The sequence below is a fragment of the Cricetulus griseus genome, chromosome 6, assembly GCF_003668045.3.
Source record: "Cricetulus griseus strain 17A/GY chromosome 6, alternate assembly CriGri-PICRH-1.0, whole genome shotgun sequence".
In the NCBI taxonomy this organism is placed as follows: Eukaryota; Metazoa; Chordata; class Mammalia; order Rodentia; family Cricetidae; genus Cricetulus; species Cricetulus griseus.
In genome coordinates this window covers 18,495,173-18,521,976 of record NC_048599.1, presented here as the reverse complement: position 1 = coordinate 18,521,976, position 26,804 = coordinate 18,495,173, and the positions used below count along the sequence as shown (strand labels likewise).

At 42.2% G+C, this 26,804-nt stretch overlaps 1 protein-coding gene across 5 annotated transcripts in view; it reads right to left on the bottom strand.

Moving 5' to 3' along the window:
* Chd6 (chromodomain helicase DNA binding protein 6) overlaps window positions 1-26,804 on the bottom strand; it is a 192,164-nt gene that overhangs the window by 24,609 nt on the left and 140,751 nt on the right. For 4 of the 5 annotated variants that reach the window (XM_027423516.2, XM_035446807.1, XM_027423517.2 and 1 more), the window contains 9 exons: window positions 20,291-20,351; window positions 19,467-19,683; window positions 17,870-18,078; window positions 14,684-16,261; window positions 11,283-11,434; window positions 10,711-10,917; window positions 9,437-9,889; window positions 7,671-7,862; window positions 2,399-2,518 (listed from right to left, as the gene is read on the bottom strand). In XM_027423516.2, coding sequence (XP_027279317.1) covers window positions 2,399-2,518; window positions 7,671-7,862; window positions 9,437-9,889; window positions 10,711-10,917; window positions 11,283-11,434; window positions 14,684-16,261; window positions 17,870-18,078; window positions 19,467-19,683; window positions 20,291-20,351 — 3,189 coding nt within the window. The remainder of the gene's footprint in view (window positions 1-2,398; window positions 2,519-7,670; window positions 7,863-9,436; window positions 9,890-10,710; window positions 10,918-11,282; window positions 11,435-14,683; window positions 16,262-17,869; window positions 18,079-19,466; window positions 19,684-20,290; window positions 20,352-26,804) is intronic. The other variant, XM_035446806.1, reaches the window with a different exon arrangement.

The following is a 26,804-nucleotide window of genomic DNA, read 5'->3' as shown; positions in this document are numbered from 1 at the left end:
TAAAAACATCCACTCTCAGCCCTTGTTAGAGTCACAGATTCAGGAAGCACACAGGGGCCTCTGAGAAACCAGAGCTTGATGGGAAGGTGGAGCCTGCTCTTCTTTTCTCCTCAGGTATAAAGAGCAAAAGAGCCCAGGGTAAAGAGAATGATTCACGTACAGTGTAGGACGCACTGACAGAGGAAGTCAGTCCGCACCACTTGCTGTGGAAGAGAGCTACTTCAGCCACCCAGATACTGCCCACCACAGACAGGTATCCCTCCCAGCAGCACTTCGACCACACACAGCAGCCAAATTGGACTTTGGCAGTTCTCCATCCTGGTAATTATACCCTCGGGAGGGGGAGCAAACCTGCTTCCTCTTGTAGAAGAGGTCTGGAGAGAGTACCTGGAGAGCAACAGTGCTTTGTTCAAGCAAGAGTGGAGGCAAAGCTGCTTCCCAGATGACTGCATGAGATTTTCACCAGAGAACAGCCTCATCAATACATGATGGCATTTGTTCCAGCCCTTAAACTCTTGGGTAGAAGCAATACAAGGATGGTGACCATATCAGTCTTAATATTCTTACAAAGGCCATCCAACAAACACTGGGTAAAGAGAGAACTGGTAACTCAATGTTTAGAAAGCCCCAAAGCAAAACAAAACAGAGCCAAACAATGTCAGGTCTAAAGGACATTTCTGGAATCACTGGTAAAATCTGAGTGTGATGCTGACAGCACAGTTTATCAATGTTCACATGTACGGCAGTGATGATAATTAGGTAGTTGTATCTGTAACAAACAAATAAAAACCTCTTTATACACTAAACATATGTGTACGTATGTAGCTGATTAGTAGCCACTACAGCCTGGGCATTGTAAAGCTGAGTCTCACTGCCCTTGATGTTATATGGACTTCACCAGACAAACTGCAGCACATACAGCAGAACACTGAGCTCTAACCAAGTTCCTTATGGTCTTTAATCTATTTTTAGAAGGGAAAGGATTTCTGCCTTGGGCTTTGGATGTTAAAACCCCACCCCCAAAGCTGGGGAGCAGTGAGGGTTTTACAGTGATGAGATCATGGGGGCCAACTCCTTATGAATGGGATTAGTGCCCTCATAAGAGATCCCAGAAGAGCTTATTTGTCCCTCCTCCTCCATGTGAGGGTGCAACAAAATGGTTGTGAATACTGGGTTCTCACCAGATAGTTGACCTTCAATGTCTCAGGCTTGAGAACTATGGAAAACACGTTTCTGTTGTTCATAAGCTTTTTGCTATACCCATTGAATGGTGTAAGAGATCCTTTGGGAAAGAAGAGGCAGTATGCTCTGGAAGAGCCTCGGAGACCCACTGCCCACCTATGTGTTGGGAAGACTGAGCAGTCCCAAGGGTCAGGCAGACAAAAGCTTCCTGTTCTTGCCTCAGTGTAGCAAAGGGACCTCAGAGGCAGGGAATGTTTTTAATTCATAAAGGAAGGCGACGCGCTATAGAGAGAAGATTGGCTTGCAAGATTAGAAATGGGTTTTGCTGGCAAGAGGTCAGTGCTTGTAAAGGAGTGATGAGCATTAATTTCTGTCTCTACAGAAATTTCCAGAAGCTCTTCTCTGGGATGCACTGAAGATGAAATGCTCAAGGTGAGACAGACGGTGGTGGCGCATGCCTTTAATCCAGCACTTGGGAGGCAGGTGGGTATCTGTGAGTTCAAGGTCAGCCTGGTCTACAGAGCAAGTTCCAGGACAGGCTTCAAAGCTACACAGAGAAACCCTGATTCAAACAACAACAACAACAACAAAAAAACAAAACAAAATTTTCCTGGTGTGCAGTGGGAAATGCCACTACCGCCCCCTACAGGTTAAAACTTTTCTATTTCAAACTTGTATCCATCTGTAAACTATAATTAGTTAAACTCAGATTTGTTAAACTCCAAGTATTCTGCGGATGTCTTTGAAGCTGGTTCCAGTCTTATGATTCTATAATAGGAAAATGGCAGTGCTTAGAGTCAGCTGTTTTTCATTGCCAGCGCAGAAGCACTAGGAAGAAATGTCTTACTTAAATGGTCATTAAAAACTTAGGTAAGACATACATGATTCCATCATGGCATCTATTAAATTGGAAACAACAGACTGATGTCCAGGGCTAAGGTTTTTTTTTTTTTTTTTTTTTTTTTTTTTTTTTTTTTTTTTATCCCATTTGGAATGGTTTAACAAACTGTTTAGGAGGTGAGGATGGAAAACGTAAGCTCAGGAGACACAGCTGCTGTGGCACTTGCTGAAGTTTAAGCTCTCTGAGCTGGCCTCTGTCCTCTGGGAAGAACGCCACCCAGCTACCCATTGCTCAGCAGGGCTTTCTCTAAAGCGTGCAACGCATGGCATAGGCAAGATGGTCCCCTTGCTCCCACACCCAGCGCCCTCTTCCTACCCTCAGTCCTGGCTCCTTGGGGACAGTAGGAACTCTCTCTTCTCCACTCATAGAGCTGATGTCTAATTTTCCAGGTTCTTTGCAGCGTGGTCTCCTCTGCTTGGGTTTATCTGAAAAACTCTAGGAAGTAAATGGAGAAAGATGTTATAAAACATTCTGCCACAGTCTGACATGGGTGGTGCTTTTCAGTTGGTTTTGTTCTTTTTTCACCAACAGTGCTTTACATAGAACTCTACCACCAAGTTTCACCTAACCTCTCTCCTTGAAGTTATCAGGACTCAGAGAGCAGGCTGGAGAACAAGTGTGGCAATGCCCTGGGGCACTGCTGAAGCAGTGCTTAGCTTTCTAATACTCTCTTCACTGTTAACCTGACTAGCTGGTTCTGGGAGGGGTATGTGGGCGCTCTCGTGCCTGTGTGCATCTATAATCTGTGCTCCTGTCTCTGTCTACGTATCTTATGATTAACATGGGGTCAATTTGAACTGAGACTGAACATCAGTGCTCAGGAGCCCTCCTCAGATTTCTAACTGGGAGGACACAGAGCAAAGGCATCAAGGTGACTTGAATGAAAAGTCCATGGGGCAACTGTAAGAACAGAAGTACCAATAAATTAACTTAGAAAAATTTCATCAAGTGGAAGAGTTTACACAATCTAAGAATTTGCTTGTGAACTTACAACACTGGGGGAGATATGGGGTGTGTGGGGGGAAGGAGGGCGAGAGAATGACGTTGAACTTAAGCTAAATTCTGTTCTTACAACTTTTGCATGTAAACCTGATGGTATGCTCTTGCAATTTCTGTTATTGGAAAATTTAAACATTAAAAACCCAGACAATGTGGCTTTTCTTTCTGAGTTTGTTTATATGGTGGATTACATTGATGGATTTTCGTACGTTGAACCATCCCCACATTCCTGGGATGAAGCCAACTTGATCATGGTGGATGAGTGCTCTGATGTGTTCTTGGATTGGATTTGCCAGTATTTTGTTGAATATTTCTGCATCAATGTTCATGAAGGATATTGGTCTGTAATTCTCTTTTTTAGTTGTGTCTTTGTGTGGCTCGAGAACCAAGGTAACTGTAGCCTCATAAAAAGAGCCTGGCAATGTCCCTTCTGCTACTATTGTGTGGAACAATTTGAGGAGTACTGGTATTAGCTCCTCTTCGAATTTCTGGTAGAATTCTGCACTGAAACCATCTAGCCCTGGGCCCTTTTTGGTTGGTAGACTTTTGATGACTGCTTCTATTTCATGAGGGGTTATAGGTCTGTTTAAATTGCTTCTCTGTTCTTGACTTAATTTTGATAAGTGATATCTATCCAGAATATTGTCCATTTCCTTTAGATTTTCAAATTTTTTTGGAGTACAGGTTTTCAAAGTATGACCTGATGATTCTCTGGATTTAATCAGTGTCCGTTGTTATTTCCCCCTTTTTCATTTCTGATTTTGTTAATTAGTATGCTCTCTCTCTGCCTTTTGGTTAGTTTGGATAAAGGTTTGCCTATCTTGTTGACTTTCTCGAAGAACCAACTCTTTGTTTCAATGAGTCTTTGTAATGTTTTCATAGTTTCTAGTTAATGGATTTTGCGCTCAGTTTGATTATTTCCTGGCATCTACTCCTCTGGGGCGAGTTTGCTTCCTTTTGTTCTAGAGCTTTCAGTTGCACTGTTAATTCTCTAGTGTGACTATTTTCCAGTTTCCTCATGTGGGCACTTAGTGCTATGAACTTTCCTCTTAGCAATGCTTTCAAAGTGTCCCATAAGTTTGGGTATGTTGTGTCTTCATTTTCATTAAATTCTAGGAACTCTTTAATTTCTTTTTTTATTTCTTCCTTGAGCCAGGAATGGTGCAATTATGCATTATCAATTTCCATGAGTTTGTAGGGTTTCTGCAATTTTTGTTGTTGTTGAATTCTAACTTTAAAGCATGGTGGTTTGATAAGATGCAGTGGGGTATTCCATTTTTTTTTTTTTTAAACAAACTCAAAAAGAAAAACCACATGATCATCTCACTAGATACTGAAAAAGCCTTTGACAAAATCCAACATCCCTTCATGATAAAGGTCTTGGAGAGATCAGGAATAACAGGAACATACCTAAACATGATAAAAGCAATAAACAGCAAACCAACATCCAACATCAAACCAAATGGAGAGAAACTCAACATGATTTCCTCTAAAATCAGAAAAAGGACAAAGCTGCCCACTCTCTCCATATCTCTTCAATATTGTACTTGAAGTTCTAGCTAGAGCAATAAGAAAACAAAAGGAGAAAAAGGGGATACAAATTGGAAAGGAAGATGTCAAACTTTCACTATTTGCAGATAATATGATGGTTTATATAAGTGACCCAAAAAACTCTACCAGGGAACTCCTACTGCTGATAAACACCTTCAGCAAAGTGGCAGGATACAAGATTAACTCAAAAAAAATCAGTAGCCCTGCTGTATACAGATGATAAATGCACTGAAAAAGAAGTCAGAGAAACATCACCCTTTACAATAGCAACTAACAACATAAAATATCTTGGGGTAATGCTAACCAAAAAACGTGAAAGACATGTATAGTAAGAACTTTGAGTCTTTAAAGAAAGAAATTAAAGAAGATAATAGAAAATGGAAAGATCTCCCATGCTCTTGGATAGGTAGGATCAACATAGTAAAAATGGCAATCTTGCCAAAAGCAATCTACAGATTCAATGCAATTTCCATCAAAATCCCAACACAATTCTTCATAGACATTAAAAGAACAGTACTCAACTTCATATGGAAAAACAGAAAACCCAGGACAGCCAAAATAACCCTTGTACAATAAATGAACTTCCTTGTACAATAAATGAACCCTTGTACAATAAATGTACAATAAATAAATCACACCATCCCAGACTTCAAGTTCTGTTATAGAGCCATAGTCCTGAAAACAGCTTGGCATTGACATAAAAACAGACAAGTTGACCAATGGAATTGAATTAAAAACCCTGACATTAACCCACACATCTACAAATACCTGATTTTTGACAAAGAAGCTAAAGCTATACAGTGGAATAAAGAAAGCATCTTCAACAAATGGTGTTGGTATAACTGGATTCGGACTTGTAGAAGATTGCAGATAGATCCATATCTATCACCATGCACAAAACTTAAGTCCAAATGGATCAAAGACCTCAACCATAAATTCAGCCACATTGAACCTCCTAGAAGAGAAGGCAGGTGGTACCCTTGAATGAATTGGTACAGGAGACCGCTTTCTGAACATAATACCAGTAGCACAAACATTGAGATCAACAATTAAGAATGGGACCTCCTGAAACTGAGAAGCTTCTGTAAGGCAAAGGACACAGTCATTAAGACAAAAAACAACAGCCCACAGAATGGGAAAAGATATTCACCAACCCCAAATCTGACAGAGGGCTGATCACCAAAATACACAATGAACTCAAGAAGCTAGCCACCAAACACCAAACAATGCAATTAAAAAGTGGAGTGCAGAACTAAATAGAGAATTTTCAACAGAGGAATCTAAAATAGCTGAAAGACACTTGAGAAAGAGCTCAACATCCTTAGCCATTAGGGAAATGCAGCTCAAAACCACTCTGAGATACCATCTTACTCCTATCAGAATGGCTACAATCAGTAACACCAATGAGTCTATGCTGGAGAGGATGTAGAGAAAGAGGAACAGTCCTCCATTGCTAGTGGGAGTGCAAACTTGTACTGCCACTTTGGAAATCAGTACTGCGGTTTCTCAGGAAAATGTGAATCAGTCTACCTCAAGATCCAGCAATTCTTCTCTTGGGCATATACCCAAAGAATGCATATTCATACAATAAAGACATATGTTCACTATGTTCATAGCAGCATTATTTGTAATAGCCAGAACCTGGAAGCAACCTAGATGCCCCTCACCTGAAGAATGGATAGAGAAAATATGGTACATTTACACAATGGAGTACTACTGGGGGGGGGGGATGGAACCTTGAAATTTGCAGGCATTCTGAGTGAGGTAACCCAGTCACAAAAAGAAAAACATGGTATGTACTCACTCATATATGATTTTTAGACATAGAGCAAAGGATTGCCAGTCTACAATCCACACTGCCAGAGGAGCTAGGAAACAAGGAGGACCCCAAGGGAAGATTGCAAAGAAGTCCTCCAAAGAAGGGGAGTGGGACAAGAACCCTGAGCAAAGTGGGAGCAAGGGAGGGGGAGGATGGGAAGGGAAGAAGGGGGGAAGGAGAACAAAAGGACTGAGACAGGGGAGGAATAGATGAGGGCAAGAAAGGAGATGCCTTGATAGAGGGAGACAGTACAGGTTTGGAGAGAGGTCTGGCAAAGGGGAAATGTTAGGGGATCCACAGGGATGACCCCAACTAAGAATCTGGGCAGTGGTGGGGAGGATGCCACTGATGCCCTTCCCCTATAATGAGATTGATGTCTACCTTGGTTACCATTCCTAGAGCCTTCATCCAGTAGCTGTTCGAAGGCACCCACAGCTAAGCACTGAACCATACTCTTGGGATCCAGTTGTGGAGAGGGAGCAGGGATGAGCAAAGGAGCCAAGATGGTGCTAGAGAAACCCACAGAAACAGTTGACCTAACCTGAGAGCATGGAAACTCTAGTCATAAAGCTGGGGAACCAGCATTGAACGGAATCAGGCCCTCTGAATGTGGGTGCCAGCTAGGAGGGCAAGGCAGTCTATAGGACCTCTAACAGTGGAGCCAGTGTTTATCCGTAGAGCACAAATGGACTTTGGGAGCCCATTCTCTATGGAGGGATACTATTGCAGCCCAGATACAACAGGGAGGGCCTAGGCCCTCCCCCGAATGATATGAAGGACTTTGAAGGTCCCCTGTGGAGGGCCTCACTATCCCTGGGGAGGAGTTGGGGGATGGGTTGGGGGGGTTGGTGGGGAACATGGAAGGGCGAGGGAATGGGGGGGATGGATATGTAAATATGAATAGTAATTAAAGAATTTAAATAAAAAAAACCCAGACAAAAAGGTAATATTTAAAATGATATTCTCGATAGGTGGTGATGGCACACACCTTTAATCCCAGCACTCAGGAGGCAGAAGCAGGCAGATTTCTGAGCTTGAGGCCAGCCTGGTTTACAGAGCAAATTTCAGGTCAGCCAGGGTTACACAGAGAACCCCCCCCCAAAAAAAAAAAATCTCGGTCAACACGGATTTCTTCCATCTTCTAGTTTCCCTCAGCAAAAACTTCCCCAAGTTTTCAGGAGCTAACAGTGGTCTGTGGTAGTAGCAGACAACACTTACTGCCCCAAAGCCAGGAACATCCAAGGAGTAGTCAGCCTGCTGCCGCAGCCAGTCAAGTAGGCTCTTGCTGGGAACAGCTTTCTCAGCCTGGTTGCCGGATGCTGTTGTTGGCTCAGAAACTGGGGAGGCAGCTCCTGGCCCTTCAGGGTGTGTGGTGCTCAGGGTAGCCTGCCCTGCATCTTCATGGACTTCCTAGATGAAGACAAAGAAATGAGTATGTGTGTAGGTGTTCACGGCAAGACGAAGTGTGTCCCTGAAACCCTGATCTCTGCATTACCCATGCCAATCATGGGCCTCCAGTAGAACAGTTGCTGTTCTTTGACTTCCATCTGCTCCACCCCTACCATCACCACTTAGGGCTTGAATTTTAACCCACTGGACCAGTGACTCCTCATTGCTCTTACACATGCCAGGTGCTCACCACTGCAATGCCTCCCATCTGATCTACTCAGCAGGCTTGACACCTCTGTTCTAATGCTCCACTCCTTTATCACTGTCACTCACTGTTCAGATTTCTTATACCCCAGGAAGTGAAATGCTGGGTTTGCTCACCTTTTTCTCCTCTGTGGTCTGAATGTGTGTCTTATTCAGGTCTGAATCACCAACACCCATAATGGGTCTGATAAAGCCCTACAATGGTGCTAACAGTGCTTGCAACAACAAATTTAAAACTATTCAGAGAAGAAAAAACACTTATCTTTTTCAACCAGTAACTCCTTTGGAATACTATAAACACTACAGGAAAATCACTGCTTTGCATTTCTAGAAGAGAAGCACATGCCTTTAACAGGGGGAGAGAATGCATTCTCAGCATATTGGTAGCTGGGGAGGTGGCTTGGTAAATCCAGAGCTTGGCTTATACACAAGAGGATGTGAGTTCAGTCCCAAGAACCCATGTTAAAAAAAAAAAAAAAGCCAGACTGGGCAGGAAAATGGCTCAGTGGTTAAGAGCAATGGCTATTGTTCTAGCACCTACATGGCAACTCATAACTATCTGTAACTCCAGTTCCAGGGGATTTAACACCCTCTTCTGGGCTCTGTGGGCCAGGCATACCTGTGGTACATATATACACATTGAGGCAAAACACTCATACACAGCCCTCATATACATAAAATAAGAATAATGTGTATGAGTGTTTTGCCTTAATGTGTATATATATACCACAGGTATGCCTGGCCCAGAATAAATAAACCTAAACTCCCTCACCCAAACACAAGACTTAAAAAAACAAATAAACAACAACAAAATCCATGCTTGTAATGCCAGATCTGAGAAGGTGGAAATGGGTGGATCCCTGTGGCTCACTGCCCAGCCAGTCTAACCCAATTGACAAGTTTCCAGATGCTTTAGAGACAAGAATACAGCTCTGTGGTGTGCCCCATATCAGTGCCAGACACTATAGACAGGATCAGCCTTTCATCCCCCACATCTCAACTCCAGGAGAGTTTTACCATGCTGAAGGAATGCTGCCTGTCACCTGGTCTTGCTTATGTGACTGCCTGCCAGTGGATCTTTTTTGAAATACTGGAGGATCTGGGTTGTCCTACTTGAAACAAGACCCTTCAGCTCACTTTTCCAGGCTGCATGCATATTAAGGAGCACCAGTAGGTTGGCATTATCTATTCTAGGAAAGATGGAGGCATATCACAATGATAGAAAACAAGGACAACTTAAGCAGGTGTAAAAGATCCATAAATAAAATTAGCGTCTGAGGAATAAACTCTCTATGTAGAATGGTTTTTACCCAAAAGACTCATATACCCACCAGAATTCCAGCCTGAAGTGTTTGCTCCTTCAAAAAGATGAGGTCCATCCCTCCTTCAATATGTTTTCGCCTTCCTCTCCGTCTTCTCATGGCAGCATCATCTCTCCTGAGGCTCCCATTGACGATCTGCCCAGTTACTGGGTGGATTAGACCAGCTTGCAGAATTCCAGACAAGTCCATACCTAGGGCTCCTTGAAGTGAACCGATAGCCCCAATCTTAGGGGTGCTGGTGCTCACTGGGAAAGGGGATGTGGTTCCTGGGGACCCCTCTGATGAGCAGGAGAGGTCTATAGCTGATTCCCCATGCCAGCCATTGAGGACAATGGGGGGATGCCCATGGGTGGCAGAGTATTGTTCTAGGCTCCGAGCTTTGGCATCCCTTTCCACCTCAAACTCATAGGGACGTCTGTGCTTTTGTTCATCTTTTGTGAATACTGGGGCTAAGAAGCTCTCCTGTGAACACACACGGCAAAAAGTTTGAATGTAACTTCTGTGGCCAAACACCAGCTCCTTCTCCAGGCCTCATCTCCTCAGGTCTTGTATTACTACTTCTAGTTATCTTCTCTGTGACTTCAAATACGAGTGCTAAACCACCAGATGGCTTATTAAATCTAGAGTCTACTTTGGTGGATCTACACTTTTAATAGGCTTCAGACTACACTTGTAGTCACAAGCTTAAACCCAGAGAGTCAGCCTCAGCTGTACATCAGAACCATTTGGGAAGTTGTAACAAAAGCAACCCAATATCCAAGCTGCGCTAGACCACATAAATTAGAGCCAGCAGCTTTTCAAGGTCCCCGGCCGAGTCTAATGTGAAGTCAAATCAGACTCAGTGTGCTAACTACTAAAACACTCACCTTCCTTTCATATACATTATATATGCCTTGATTTCATTATTGTTATCTGCTGCTGCTGCCCTCTGTCCTCTAAGGGAATACACCTGTCCTCTCCTCAAGTCATCATTGCCAAGTTTGATCCTTTTTCTTTTTCTAGCCTGAAGCCTTGCAACATCATTACTTGGTGTGCTACTCTTTCTTTCTTTGCTTCCCCTGACAACCTGCAGGCTCTAAAGCCCTGCTTTTACTTCATTCTTTGCACGAAAACTTTTAATAGCTATCCACAGTCTACCGAATAAGGTCCAGAGTCCCAATTAGCACTAACTACCTGACTGGAAAACCAAACCATAACCCCTAAACACTTGCTGAGTAAATGACTCAATGGAAAATGGGATGTGGCTACTATTCTTTGGTAGCTGACACCAGCCATAACCTTACCTTCTGGATCTGGGCTGCCAATGCCGCACCATTGCTGAAACCATGTTCTGTTGCTTCTGGCTCTGAGAGGCTGTTTCGAGAACCCGCACTGCTGGTTAAAATTGGTGTGGGCAGTGCACCTGAGGGCTCATACTGTTGGCTGGAGGGCCACTTCCCCTTTAACACCACATGGCAAATATTATCTAGGCGATTGATTATCACACGATCCTGGAGGAAAAAAGTAGCAGCGCTGAGTTTCAAATTACCCAAGTCTGCAAAGTCCCTAAGAGCAGGGCCAAGTTTTTCACAAGGCACTGACCAGAAACAAATGCTCAGACAAACTCATTACATAACTTATAAATGTCAAGGTCTAAATAAAGAATAAATTTGAAGTGCTATGACTGAGGACAACTTGACATTTTCCTTTTATGGTTTAATCAGTCTGGTGAATATTATCTTTTTCTGAGTGCATCATTTTCAATATTCAAACATACACAGCTAAGTTTCTTTGGCACAAGTATTTTATAAGGTTTAACACAAAGGAATCAAAGCTGGAAATGCCCTGAGTGAAGGATGCAAGCTCTGGGAGATACCTTTGGCCATTCGGAGAAGGAATAGAGGGTTTTCTCCTGCAGCAACTGAGCAATGGTGGGAGCCCGAACTTCCTGTGCCTCTTCCCCAAGGTCTCCTGCCATGCCTGATGTCGAACTCTTACTCTCTTCCTCAGAGTATTTCCCTGGGTAGTCTGGAGAGATAGGTTAAAGAACAAACAAACAAAAAACAACTAGATTGAAATGCTAGTGATGTGAGGGGTCTGGACATTTAAATCTGCATCTTCTGTATTTAATTAGTCCTTTCAGTGCTAATGTATTTTAAATTAACTACAAATTGTTATGTCTTCTATTTCCAGGAGACCTAAATTAGTTAACCCATAGAGGCAAATCCTGCTTAGGGCCACTGAGGCATACTGTCATCTAAGACTACCTAAACATTTCTTTCTGGTTTAGTGGACAAGATGACACTAAGCACTGTAATATTTTGACAGAGGAAAGGACAGTCTATGAGGTATGAAATGTGATAGACCAAGAGGATGATGCTAAGGATGAAGTCATTGACTTCCTAACAAAGGTAAGAGCCATGATTCGTATAAAAATAAAGCAAATGAGTTGGGAGCTTTATTGATAGCTTAAGTAAAGGGCAAAGATTTCTGCTGTTTTGAGACGTCTCACCATGTAGCCCTGGCTGGCCTGGAACTTACTGGGTAGATCACGTTGGTTCTGAACTCAGATATTTGCCTGCTTCTGTCTCCCCAGTGCTTGGACTAAAAGTGTGTACTATCATGCCAGACAAGGTCAAAGTTAATTCTAAGTGTAGCCTGGAATCTCAAAGACTTACTAGTTAGTAATGACAGAGAATGAACAGAGAGCAGTGAAATGTCCAAGGTGGAAACTTGGACCTCATTTCCTGGTAAACTGACAAGAAATGTGTCAGTTTTACTTCTGACTGAAATGAGCCTCCAGGGAGCCACAGCAGCTCTTACCTATGAGCAGTTCTGCTAGGACCGGGGGATTTAAAAATAAACAAGACAGCCAGGGCCTGAGCCCTCAGGGTTCTCCCTGGCACATAGGGGAGATAGGAAACCACTAACTATAAAGGAACAGCCACAGACTGTGGCAGTGCTGTATAGGGAGCAAACCTACAGAGCATGGTGGTTCACATGAGTAATCCCAGTATTCCAGAGGCTGAGCAGGAAGACTGGGACTTGGAGGCCAGTTAGGGCTATACAATGAGATCCTAATCCCAAGACTAAAACATCCAAAAAGAAAACATGATATGATGATGGGGAACAGGGAAGGCTTATCCTAAGTAGGTTCATACACAGGGAATAGCTGTGCAGGTGAGGAAGCAAAGAGGGAAGGGAAGGGCATACTAGGGAAACAAGACAGTCAGGAGTAGGGCTAAGCATGAAGCTAGAGGCAGGAACCACCTAGGTTATCCTGAGTCCTATAAATTGTTGACATAAAACTGGATTTTGCTCTGAAATCAACAGAAGCAGCAACTGACAGGTTTGAAGCAAAGGGTAGACCCTCAGAAGCATCAGTAAACCACTGCTCTTCCAGCACTGTCAGATTTCTAGTTTCCCTGCACTGCCTCTTCCACACCTCTGTGGGCAGTGCCCTCCAGGGTCTGCACTGGATCAGTGCTGATCAGTTACCACAAAGCTACCAGTCCCAGTCTCTCCACCCCTTGCAGAAAAGAACAACATCCTTGTCTTCTAAGTCACACTTACCCGGTGCTTATCTTTCTGAATTTTCAACACCTCACCTTTTGGGTCATTTATTTATTTATTTATTTATTTATTTATTTATTTATTTATTTATTTATTTACCACAACAAGGTCCAAAAAGTGATATGAGTCTTCTAATTTGGTAAACGGCATGATCTTTGTTTACCTGGGTAAAAAGGAAGCCTGGGGCACGGTCACAGACCATGTGGCCCTCCTTGGGCCACAAGTCCATCAAGTTATTTTCAGTTCAGTTTCCAAGTCCTTACTGTAGCTATAATGTAATTTTTAACTTGGGTTCAGTACCATTAGTAACTAATCACAAAGACAAAAACTTAAGGTGGGAGTTTTTAAAAAAAGGCTACATAAGTTGGGGAGATGGCTCAGTGGGCAAACCCACTGTACAAAGTTACTATGCAAGCATGAGGACCTGAATTTGGACCTCCAGACATCATTTTAAAGCTGGGCATGGTGGCCTAACCCCAGTGCTGGGAAATCTGTGGAGATAGGCTGATCCCAGTGGCTCATTGGGATCTTACTGAAAGGTGAGCTCCAGAGTCAGTGAGAGACCCTGTCTCAAAAAATAAGGTGGAGAGTGATCAACTTTGGCCCCCAAACAAGAATGCATAGGTGAGTGTACCTGCACAAACACCTGCAGTGGCAGGCGGGGGCACATATATGTACACACACATACCAAACACACATACACAAATAAAATGAAAAAAAAAAAAAACAAAACAAAACTACACAATCCAAGATGATCAGGCTTTTCTTTTTCCCCTTTAATAGAGATCACACTTGTCTCACTCCTAGAGTACCACACCCAGTACCAGACAATGGCAGTAATAAATGATGTACTTCATTCACCCTCTTAGGCCCTCTTGAACCTAAGGAAATAAGTAAAAACCACTGCTATTGTTCACCAGAGTCCTTCATCACTGTATGGATGTTCCCACAAAGCATAAAGAATTTCAGAGTCACCCAGAATTTTTAACATATTGAAATTCCTTTTGAGACAGGGTCTCACTGTATGGCCTGGCTGGTTCTGTACTCAGAGATCCACCTGCCTCTGCCTTCTGAGTGCTGGGATTAAAGGTGTGGACCACTACATCAGGCTTAAAACTAACTTGAGTCCCCATTTAATATTTGCCTATCTAATAAGATCAAAACTATGTCTTTAGTTGTTTATAACTGTTATTTTTATTCGTGTTCAGTTCTAAAAGAAACCTAACACAAATGCCCTGACATAAAGCACAGGGTTTTGACGATGACACGAACAACTGCTTTCTATGCTCACCTCAACAAAGGCCAACTTGACTTGTATTTTTGGAGTTCCTGCAAATTAATGGCACCTGTATTAGTTGCAGGTCTCTGAGGTCCCAAAGCTGCTCTACTTCAGCTAGCTCAATACATCTAGTGCAGGAACAAAACATTTCCCTGGGTGCCAGTTTGCATCTTCTGCATACAAACACACAGTCCCTGCTAATGAATATGGTTGATGCAGTAGAGGCACTGTGACTAAACAAATTGCCCCCAGTTCTCTGGGGTGACCAACTACTCTGCTGAATTTCCAGATCAAGACCTTGTACCTCTTGGGTTTACCCACACAGTGAGGGTGAGTAGGTCCATTTTAGGAGTTAAAACTATCAACCAGGGCTCCCCCAGCACCCTACTTCCCATCACATGAGTACAGAGTTCTGTATACTGTACCTTGACTATGGCAGGTTACATCTTTCTCATAATCATCTTTATTCTCAAAATCCATGTCCTCTGGTTTGGGCTCACTTCCTTCAGGAACATACATGGGGAAACTCTTTTCCCCCTCTGTACTTTCTTTCCACGGTTCTTTTAAAAGCTCATGCTTCAGCTTAAATGGCTCTGTTGGGATAACAGCAGGCTCACCTTCCACTGTATTATTATTGGTTTTGCTTCTGTATAGGTCTGGTTGATAAGCCTTGTGTTTCTCTACTTCAGACTCCTCACTCGCCAGACCACGTGCCCACCTTTCCATGTGTTTGCAGTGACACTGACTGGCTGACGGAGGAAAGGCTCTCTGTGGTCCGGGAGTCTGGCTCACCACCTCCAGGCTCCCTTTCTTGGCTTCATTCTGGTGGAAGCAGAGGTTCTTTCTCTGTGGGATGTTTGCAGTGGGCTTGGTGAAATGCAAGCTCTCTGGCTTTTCTGTAGCGCTTGCTACTATGGCTAAGGTGTCATCATCATTTTCTTCCTCTTCCTCATCACTCTGGTTCTGACTCAAAATCAACTGACTTTCCAAACTCTTGTTTTCTAATAAATCAATTAATTGCTGATCTGATGAGAGTTTTCTTCTGGAATCACAGACACTAAGGCTGCATAGATCTACAAACCCACTTTCATGTCCTGTGTCTAAGGTAGGGGAAGCTAAGCATTTGGCCTCTAGGTGGCCCATGCTTTCAGGTCTCCGTGCTGTCTCACTGCAGCAGGGTTCCCCTTCTTTTGAGATAGATATCAGTAAATGTTTTCCATTTTTAATGTTCATTTTAGCTACTCCTGCTTCTAAGCTGCTCATGAGAGAGGAGCTTGAAGTTATTTCTGCCTCAGTGCCAGCAGGCTGGCAGCTCTCATCTCTGTTGGCTGAGATGGTGACAGTATCTTTCCTGGACTGTGTGTTGGTACTTGGGGTTTCCTGAAAAGAGCGTGGCTCTCGGCTGAGTCCTGTCTTACCGTACATCATATTCTCCAAGGAATCAGGGAGCAAGCTTTCATCATGGTCAATAGAAATGACCTCCTGAACTTTGGAAATAAAATTTTCACACGTTATATCAGATAAACTGCCCTCAGGCAGACAGAGAGGATCATCTCTGCTTTCCATTTTCACCAGATTCTCTGGCTCACTTTCCAGAGACTCCGAAGTCCTACTCATTTGGGTGTAGGTAAGAGATTCATATAGTTTAGAATTGGTCTGGTAAAGGCAACAGAGACTTCCAGGTGCCTGGGTGTCAGTTCTTTTGTGTTGGGCATAGTTTCTATAGGCATCTAGGAAGGATAGCTGGGGGTCGTTCATGATGTAATAGTCAGTGCGGTTGAGCCCGTGTTTGGCAGTGCCGATGAGCAGGTCTCGATCATGTTTCCCACACTCCCACCAGACTGGGAGGTAGAGGCTGGGCCTGCAAAGCTGGAGGCGCTCATGCAGCTGTGGACACCTGAGCACCTGCTCACGGACTTTCCTCAACAGTTCAATACGGTACAGAGTTTTTGCTGCCCGCTCCTCCGTGATGGGTTCAACATAGATGCTGGCATCAGAGGGACCTGGAGAGAAAGATACACAAAACTTAAAACATAGGGCTGCTCTTAATACGCCCTGGACCTTCAGCATGGCAGTTTCAGATGTGAGCACCTACTAAAACAGGAAGCCTAAAGACAAATGGGCAGAGTAAAAGGAGAGGAAGAAAACATCAGTCCTGCAGACAAACAACAGTACCCACTTAATAAGCCAATGCTATGTGCACTCACTAAGCTCACAATGTACTTTCCAGTTCTCAAAAAATAAAAAAATAAAAAAATCCTGATCATGTGTTTTAAAAACAATGAAACAGGCTCAGAAAAGCCATTTTGCTTAAATTAGTGAAGCAGCATTCAAATCCAGGTCTCACCAATACGAATCTAAGATCTAAATTAGTTCCTTGACTTGAAAGAGCAACTTTAAAACCAAGTCACACTTGGGGCAGAGGCTCAGTGCTAGTATCTGCTCTCCTAACATGTGGCAGGCAACATAGTCCAAGACATTTGAAGCCGAGGGAAGACTAGAGGGAAGCTGTGTTAACTACAACCAAGTGGAAACATCAAGAAGGTTTGCCTACTGCACCAGATATTTAAATGACAGCCATTTATTTTATCTGAGCCAATATTCAGAAAATACCTAAAGTTCCTAATGTCTCATTTAAAGATAGTGCAAAGTGCAGAATAGATCTTGATTTATTTTTTAAAAAGATTTATCTATTTTATGTATATGGCCATTTTGAATGTATGTAAGCTTAGGCACACATAAATGCTTGGTATCATCAGAAGTCTGAAGACGGTGTTAAGATCTCCTGCAACTGGAGGTACAGACAGTTGTGGGTTACCATGCAGGTGCTGGCAACTGAACTCGGGTTCTCTGTAAGAGCAGTTAGTGCTCTCAACTGCTGAGCCACCTCTCCAACCCCTAGAGCTTGATCTAAAAAACCAAACCCTATACTTTGGAAAGTGTAGTTAAGGCTTGTCGGGAGCCAAATCTCAGGGCTTGGCATGAGATCCTAGGCCATGCTTGGCAGGTCACATAGTCAACCTTTACATAGCAGCTCCTTAGAACCTCAGCTCAAGAAAAGAAACAACTTGACCCTGTCCTCCACCCACAGGCTCAGTCATCTAGGCATTCCTTCCTGGACCTCTTACTCATAAACTCTTTATCCTGCCAAACATCCTCTTTGTGGCTTCCTAATATCCTGCCTACACTAAAATTGGGCTCACAAACAACCTATTCTACCTCTCCCCATATCCTGCTCTGCCGACTATATAAGCTAGCCTGAGATAAAAATAAAGTTTGCCACTTGATCAGAATCCTGTCTTGTGGTCATTCTTTCTGTGTCTCTTGTCCGCATTCCCTATCCCTGACTCTCTTGCCCCAGGTTGACGTCCTGCAGGTTGGGACAAAGGCTAATGTCTTAGTATTTCTATAAAGTTTTAAATGAATTTCAACTTTCATAGCAGTTACATCTTGGGGATTCAGAGATTTCAATTAGAAGCTCACAGACCTCTGACAACCTACTCATCCTTATCAGAATTCTTGAGATAGATTCCAGTTTTGTGGTTCAGCTATTGTAATTCTGCAATTTGAACACTAACATGTTCTTGTCACAGTGACAAGAATTTTCTCACCATCATCTTTCCATGTGGGAAGACGACACACATTCCGGCACATGGCTACAAAACTATAAAAATAATGTTCCAGGCTCTCATCTGACTTCTTGTCCAAACGGGAAATGATGCGGAACTGTGTCCAGTCAAAGGCTTTCTTTTCCTGGTCATATACAACGCCAAAGGAAGACACTGTTCTGTAGAAGTCAGCTTGCTCTCTTCTAGTCCACCTGAGAATTAATCAGAGAAAAAATGAACTGTTTTTTCTACCTTTACAAACAGGGTCTTGCTATGACAGCTAATCTTGAATTCAATCAAGATCTGCCTGCTTCCCCTTTCTGAGTGCTGGGATTACAGGCCTGTAATACAATACTTAGCTTATCCTTTTATTAAAAAAGCCAACAACTACTTAATAACACAGCAGAAGCCTTAATAATCCAAAGCGCAGGTGAACTGACTTAAGTATTTTACTATTTACCTTTGAGTCACTTGGGTGGACAGACTTACACCCCACTCCCAAAGAGGGAACTGCTTTCAAATCTTCAGCTCTTTCTTCTGGTATTGCTCTCTCTATATCAAAGTCAAGTATGTAGACTTTGCTATCTCTTGGCCATTAACTTTAGAAGATAAAGACTAAAAATATTAATGTATTGTATTTTGTCTTTTACTGATTCCCTCATGATAACACAGAACACAGACTCTTGGATCTTTCTGCCCCACCTCAGTCAACCTCTCTACCTTATACTGAGAAGGCAAGTGCTCCGACTCCCCACTTCTCAATAGCTTTCTCCCTTCTACTATGTGGGCAGGGGGCCTACGTCAATCAACTTTTCTGGGACACAATGGTCCTCAACAGGATTCAGACAGTGACTTAGACGACAGGAAAATTCCTGTTACCAGTCTTTATGATAGGTTCTTGGGTACGGTGCTCTACCCTAGCTGGGAACAGAGACTGAGATGAGAGATCAGTGGAAGAATGAGCAAAAGGGGGGGACTCTGCAGCAGTGTCAGACAGATTTCCAAATTTCATGACCTCAAAGGGAGTAACTGAATTTGCTATCTTTTAATTTGCTGGGAGCTGCACCAGAAGAAAAAAAATGATATAAAGTCTGAGAACTGCATCTCTGTTGTGTTCATTCCTCTACTGGCCTATGGCAAGCCTTTTTTGCTTAATTCTTATTATGTCAAGGAACTATGAGTAATAAGCACTTTCTTTATGGCCTTGTATTTTATACATATTTATCGATCTCACAATCTTCATAAAGACAAAATTATAGGAAAACAGCTTAACCAAACTATTTATTTTGTTGTTACAAGAGTCAAGGAATCTGAAATGGTATGACATATATCAGTATGATGTTTTAAAGCCATATTCTCAAGATCTGTGGTCTGATTTTGGGAAGAATATCAAGTTAGAATGTCTTATGATTAGGCATTGTGACCAAGGGTCCTAGATCTACTAGCCTCTCCATTCACCATTGGTGGTTGTGGTTCAGAAATGCTGAAGACAATCTGTCATATGGGAACTAATCAACATACCTCTAGCTATTAGCTTTTCCCTTGTCACCTTTGCCCAGGGACCAATTAGTTTAACATGCTTTCTCTCCTTGGCTGTTACCTTTTTTGGGCTTCCTTGTTGATGAGGTCCATTTCTGAAGATCTCCTGAACACCTCCTCCTGAACCCAGTATCCTTGATTACCTGGGCCTAGGATTTCAGGTCGGCAGAGCTCCTTGCGATTGCAGCGCTGGTAAATAGTGACCAGACGCCGGAGTCGAGCAGTGAGAGCAGAAGAAACTGGCCAGGGTGATTTGTCTGGGTTGGAGCCATCCTGGGCTTCAAACATCAGTGAGGATATTAGTATTTACAAACACAAATACAACAACAGGGGTTTTGCTTTGTTTAAATACAAAACCAAGAGGCTTTAGTGATTTTTAAAGCGGCTGCTTTAACATTAGTCAGGAGTGAGGCTAGTGGGAAAGGCAGTAGTTTTGCTTTGGAAACAGCTTTACATTGTGGTCAGTGCTGTTCTTGCTCAAATACACACCCCTTTCTGAACGGCAGAGTCGCTCTATAGAAAGGAAAGAGCCAAAAAAAAAAAAAAAATCTGTTGCCTTCATATAGAGTCATGGCTTCTGGGTAGCTGCCCCTTCCAACTACCGAAGCCCCAGTCAAGTTTGAATTCAGATATAGAACATCCCACATCTATGAAATGACAGTCCCTTCTTTACTATCCAGATTCCATCCTAAAAACATCTGTTGTTTAACTTTTGCATTTTGATGTCAAATAGAGGAAGACAAGAGACATGTGTCACTCTAGGGAAGCTTAACACAGGTCAACTTACTTGGAAGTCTCCTTAAAGATAGCATTGACTTTGTATAAACTCCACAGTAACTATAAACTGAGACCTTACTTTTCTTTGCCTGCAGGACACAGTCTCACCTGCCTGGCTGTCATCCTTCTTTTCACCAAAAATGCCATCACTTCCATCACTGGGGCTCGCCTAGGGATAAATGAAGCCATTGCATCAGCGAAACTGCAGCCCAGAAGAAACTACCTGAGTGAGAAAGGCTCTGCTGCAAGGACTATGCATGCACAGGGGAGCCTGTGAACATCCTAAAACCCAGACATGGCCTCACGAACACAACTTACTTCAGCAGTTTGTCTGAAGTGCCCTCCCCCAGTGCTTCTTCCCACAGAGAATCAAGTTAAGGGATAGCAAACTCAATTATGTTTTATAAGTACCACTTCTGTTTTAGCTGTGAATTTAAATATCAGCTTTACCACCATCACTTACAATTTAATATGGTCATCTCACAAAGAACATGCCTGCATTTTTGTTTATCACTGCAGGCTAACTAACGTTCATTATGGAAATGGACACTATTTTTATAAAACATGCCAGACTGGGCCCTGGCAGTGTAACACCCCAGGAACTTAAAATGAAGATCTGAAGCTCTAGACAAATCTGGAGTAAGAACAGAGGCACAAATCTGTCATACTACAAACAGGCTGCTTCACTAGCTCATCCTGTCTCAGGGGTGAAACTTCAGAGTTTCTTCACAGAAGATGATTTGGGACTGGGAAAGGAGATGCCACTTGTTAAAATGAGGAAACATTACCCTCTAACCACTATCTTTTGACCCAAATGACAATGCTGAATGAGCTCAGGATTCAAGGCTAAGTCAGAGGACCACAGTCTGCACTCATTTTTGTGCAGCCCAAGTTAAGACTTCTACGTTTGTAAGAGGGCATGAAATAGGAAGATGACTGTGACAGTGAGTGAAGTGGCTTTTTGACCAGGATTTTCATCATCTGGTGCTTACTGAAAGCACTGGCTGCCTCCTGGACAGGAGACAGGTGCTCTGATACAACAGTGAAAGTTGATAGACACTTACAGCTTTCAATAATTAAAACTCAAAACATTCTTTCAGGCTCTTGAAACTGTGGATGGATCTGAAAGAGGAAACTCTTGAGAAGGCAAAAAGGAATAGTTCATTTCCTGAATACGTATTTCTCCTGTGTAGAATGGTGGTAACAAAGCCCTTTATATAGCTTGTCTGGTTATCCCAACTATCTCCAGAGATAGAACTATTACTATCTGTGGGAAGCTCAGTTCAATTCCCAGCAACCACAGGGTGGATCATAACCATCTATTATGAGATCTTGTGCCCTCTTCTGGCCTGCAGGCATACATGCAGGCAGAATATCGTATATATAATAAATAAATAAAATCATTAATAATATGTAGGGTTGGGAAAAAAAAGAAAAAGGATAAAGTCCTTAAAAAAGAAAGAGTAGCTGGGCATGGTGGCACACACCTTTAATCCCAGGACTTAGGAGGCAGAGGCAGGCAGATTTCTGTGATTTCAAGGCCTTGGTCTACAGAATGAGCTCAAGGATAGCAAAAATTATATAGAGAAACCCTGTCTCAACCCCCCCCCCCAAAAAAAAACAAATAGAGTAATAAAAAAAGCCACATAAAGATGGAAAATACATACAGAGTCTGGGTATGGTATGTTATTGTGTTGTCTTTGAATTGTTTGACTACTGAGGTAAGAGCAACAGCTGCTAAAAGACATTTGGTCATAAATGCTGCTGGATTAATCCAACCTATATATTTTGAAAACACCTTGACTTCAAAATTTAAGTCTAAGGACATGTTACTTTGGAAAAGAGGTTCTACTTTTGTTTCCACAGAAGATGAAAAGCTGTGGATTCCTTCCAGACTAATATGGTTTGATCAAACAAGACCCCTGAAGCAGTGGCCCAGGAGATCCAACATTCAAAACAGCTGAGACCAGGCAGCCTCAGACTACTATAGTCATGATTTGGCCAGGGTTCTGGGTTTGCTCAGGATCCCCTTAGGACTGACAGTGCCCCCCAAAGAACAGGAAGCAGTTTGAAGAGAACTATGCCCACATTCTCAAATATTGTTTATAAATGTTTGTTTTCATTTGAGGTTGATTATAAATAATGATCATAGTCAATCTCTTTCTAAAAAACAACAACAAAAAAGAGAATAAGATATAGAAAGAATATTGGTATGGATTTTGGCTTAATGATACAAATTTAAGGTCAATTTTTATTATATGTATATTTCTATTCTTGTTTTGGTATTGTGTTTATACAGCTCTTTTAAAATATAAAATTTTAAAATATGGACAGTTGCCTATAATAATCAAAACTTAGTTATGTTAGTTATGTTTTCTAGATATACAGACATATATTTCAAAAGAATAGGTATTCTTCAAAACCTTTCAAAGTCCTACAGAATATGACATTTAAAATGATTTATTAGGGATTTTCATGACAATGAGACACAACTGCTCCTGACAGCACCAATCTGCTTCAGAGAAGATGATGGGCATGGAAGAAACTCTACATGGAGTCTACTTTCTTTGTGGCAAAAGTAGCCACTGGGCAATAAAGTGCCCTTGCCTCAACTGTTGACAGCATGCTGTCCAAATTGGACAAACAGGACACCAAAGAGAGTGACTGCAAAATCTTGCCAATACAAGGCATGACAGTCCTTCAGAAAATCCTGTTTCACAGAAAAGTCTGTCAGAGATGCTAGGCCTATAGGCCGAAGATAGATGTCTCAACATTGCAGAGGAACCTTGGATGACTGTCCAGGCAGCGAAATGTCTCTGTCAATTCTAGAATTTATATATTATCCTTCTGGGGTCTTTGATGGAGTTGAAGACAGATAGTTATGGTTATACTTTTCCCTAGTTATGATAAAAGATAAGTTAGATTCACAAAGATAAGATAGATGATAGAAGTTTCTTTAAATTTTGCCAAATGTTAGTGGACTAAATATTGTTAACTACAATTCTTACTTGATAACTACTTTGTTTTATTTAATTTTACTATGTCAAAGTTAAAACCTTCCTTTTATTTAGACAGTAAAGAGGAGATGATGGAGGATGTCCTGTATGCTGTAAATATAAGTTTCTCTTATTGGTTGATGAATAAAACTGTTTCAGCCAATGGACAGGCAGGATATAGCCAGGCAGGAAGAACAGGCAGGGCTACCAGACTAGGAGAATGCTGGGAGAAGAAACACAAAGAGTCCCTAGAGAGATATCATGTAGCCTCTGAAGGAGTAACATGCCATAGCTTTATGGGTAAGCCACTGCCTTGTCACAATACATAGTTTAATAGAAATGGGTTAATAATTGAGAGAGCTAGCCAATAAGAAGCCTGAGCCATCACCCAAACAGTTTGTAATTAATATAAGCCTCTCTGTGTTTATTTGGAACAAAATGGCTGACGGAATGGGTAGATCAGAAACAGTCTACAGCATCATGGCAGCCAATGCGGGCATGCCCAATAGACTTCCAGTGTGATGTGAAGGAAGTTCATAGTTTTCTCCTCCAGTCTTTCATCTGCTGGTGAAGTCAATAAACACAAACAATCCTTGACCAAACGCTGAAGCAGGAAAGCTTTTGATATTAGTAAATGCCTTTTTCTGTAGACTGTCTTCTCTAATAAAGCATTTCTTCTTAGCAGAATGACAGGGAATAACCAAATAGCCATTGAATGTGAATTTGATGTACAGGAAGCCAACAGGTCATGGTATACAGAAGATCTTACAGCTGAGCTCACAGCCTAACACAAGCACCAGTTTCTGCTTACATGAGGGAAAACATGTTCATCTTAGAAATATGAGTTGATTTCAGATAAGGGGCCCCAGAGTGCTAACAACAAGGGGCAGATAGAACACAATTTCTCCATCCCAAGAACAGAAGCCGTCTATTTTTTGGTTTTGGGAAAGTTGCTTCCCTGTCTCTGAAGCGCTTTTTTTTTCCTTTTATAAAATGGAGAAAGTCATACTTAGCTTTTACAGGGTGGTAGGGAGTATAAATGAGTACAAGGATGTGAGGTGTTTAACCACATGCTGGCACAAAGCAAATGACTAACAGCTGGTATCTGGGAGAGAGGGAGTACCAACAAACAGTCCAACCACCAGACCACCACTCAGCATTTCTATCTTTTACTTGAAGTGTGTGCTCTTATAGAGACTCCAGAGTATAACCCATAGCAGTAACAGTACACCGAGGTCTACTGAATTTAGGGAAAATGCCAAGGATTCTAGTCAGCAGTGCATAAGCATTTTCTTTATTGTAACAACTAATTTAGACAGGAGAAAATATGGAGTTGAGGAATTGTTAACATTATCCAACTGCAAATAGTCATGAATGGTGAAGATGAGAGAGATCAGGTGACTATTATGTAGTCACTGTTACACAGCTACTACACAGGTAACTAACTAACTGCTGTGCAGATATTCTGTGGATGGAGATACACTGCCCTCCCCCCAAGCACTGAGGCCAATAACTGAAAGGACACAACTACATACATGGTACTTCCTCACTGAGGACTGGGAGATGTTTCCTAACTCAAAACTAGGAGGCCTAGTCTCCTTTGCTTATGGCTGCCACTCTGGGCCTGGTTGTTTCCCAGATTTTGACTTGGCATGGCTGAGGTAGCTACAATGCAGACTTGGTGGGATACGTAAACATAGGGGGTTTCTTCTATGCCTCACCAAACCCCAGTGCCAACACAGCAGTTAGCCAAACACTTAAAGTGTCAGGAATTATACTAGGCTCCAGGACTATAATAGTGAAAAAGACAGAAACTTTATGCCCTGGAGTTCTGTCTGGTGGGTGTGAGGGACAAGTAGGTAGTGGCTATGCAGAACCCTAGGCAATGTAGAACATAAACCAGATGCTGCTGCTAGAGGTTTAAGAGGTAATTCTTGACCTTGACACTGAAGGGTGTACAGGAGTCTGCAGAACACAAGGGCTCTCTGTAACCAGGCAATAAAAGGTCTGAAGGCAGAGTCAAAAATGTCCCACTGGGGTTTTCATTTTGCAGGAAAACCAAGCATCCTCCTTTCGCATAAACTTGGTGCAAAAAGTAGATATTGAAACAATTGCCATAAAGTTCAAGTGTTTTGTTATGGAGATGGCAGGATTTAGAAAGAGATGAGCAGGTGAGGACATTGCTCTTGTGACCTTTGCTTGTAGGGTTTGTACTGCTGACTGAGACTATGTGAATTCTAATCCCCTACAATGGGGATAAGAAAGCCGCCTAACTGAAAGGGAGACATGTCTGTAAGTATGAACAAAATTCACACACAAATAACACTGAGTTCAGAGTACCTTCATCTTTTTAAGCCGTAAGAAATGGGTTCTTGTTTAGTTCCTAACTAAAGTTTTCTCACAGTAGAATTTGACCATTTAAAGCATAACATTTTCTTACAATGTTTTTTGTTTGTTTTTGTTTTTTTGCTTCTCCCTGGCCTCCCCTTGGGCGCAATTTCATCACATTACAGACTTCCTATTTTGAAAAGTACAGGAGACCCAGCCCAGATATTTGCAGTTGGAACTGCAGCCCAGCAAAGACAGTGCATACCTGTCACAAGATACTGTGCTAACAAAAGCTGTGTAACAGAAATGTTACTATCCCAACATAGCATACATGTTTGATAAAGACTGGTGAAAATTCTGGGCCTGAGACCATTCCAAACCCAAATACACTTAAAACTGCTGTAACCTGCTGGTACCGGAGACATTAAAATAGAGAGAGGAAGGAAGAGAACCCTGTATTACTCTTATAGTCCCTCCTACCCTTGCAAATCTCTCAATGTCACATTTTGAGAGAACAACTAGTGTGTGCTCTTGAGGTGTGAGAGTAGCAAGAAGCTGGAAATCTTTGATAAGAAATATAAAGGAACTAGGGTCTGGACCCGACAGGTCTGCTGTGCTCATGAACTCAAAGCAGCTCTGGTTGGCTGGTTAGTGCAAACCAGTCAGCACTAACACATAGAGGGAAGGGGCTCATGCTCTCGCCACTCATTGAGTGGCTATAGACAGCTGATGGTTTCCAGTGGAAGGAGACATTTTTCTTTTAAAGGTGTGGTCTCCAGTAGGTTGATCATGCTCTAATGAGTAGCCCCACCCATGAGTACATGCTCAGCACAAACTGGACTCATGGGTTATTTAAAAAAAATAAAAAGGCATGAAGTTGGGAAAATGTGGGAAGGTAGAAAGTAGATCTGGGAGTTATTGGAGGAAGAATGGGTAAGCTGAATATGATAAAACATATTGTATATAATTCCCAAAGCATTAAAAAAAATACTGTATTAAAATACCCTCACCCCCACCCCAAGAGACTTAAGGAGATTAACAAAGTAGCCAATGTCAAAAATCAAAATCTCATCACAAACGAAACAAAGTTTTCTGGTCCTTGAAAACAGAAACTAAATAGAATCCACAGAATGAAGTGTGAAGACTCTGCAATTCTTTCAGATAGTTCCCTTCTTTATTCCCAGGTGTGTTAAACTGTCCTTGTCAACTGTCTTACATGACACTCTGGGCTTCTTAACTGCCTCCCAAGAAAGAAATGACTGCCCAGCCAGTAACTTTAGGGCTTCTAGAAGGTACAG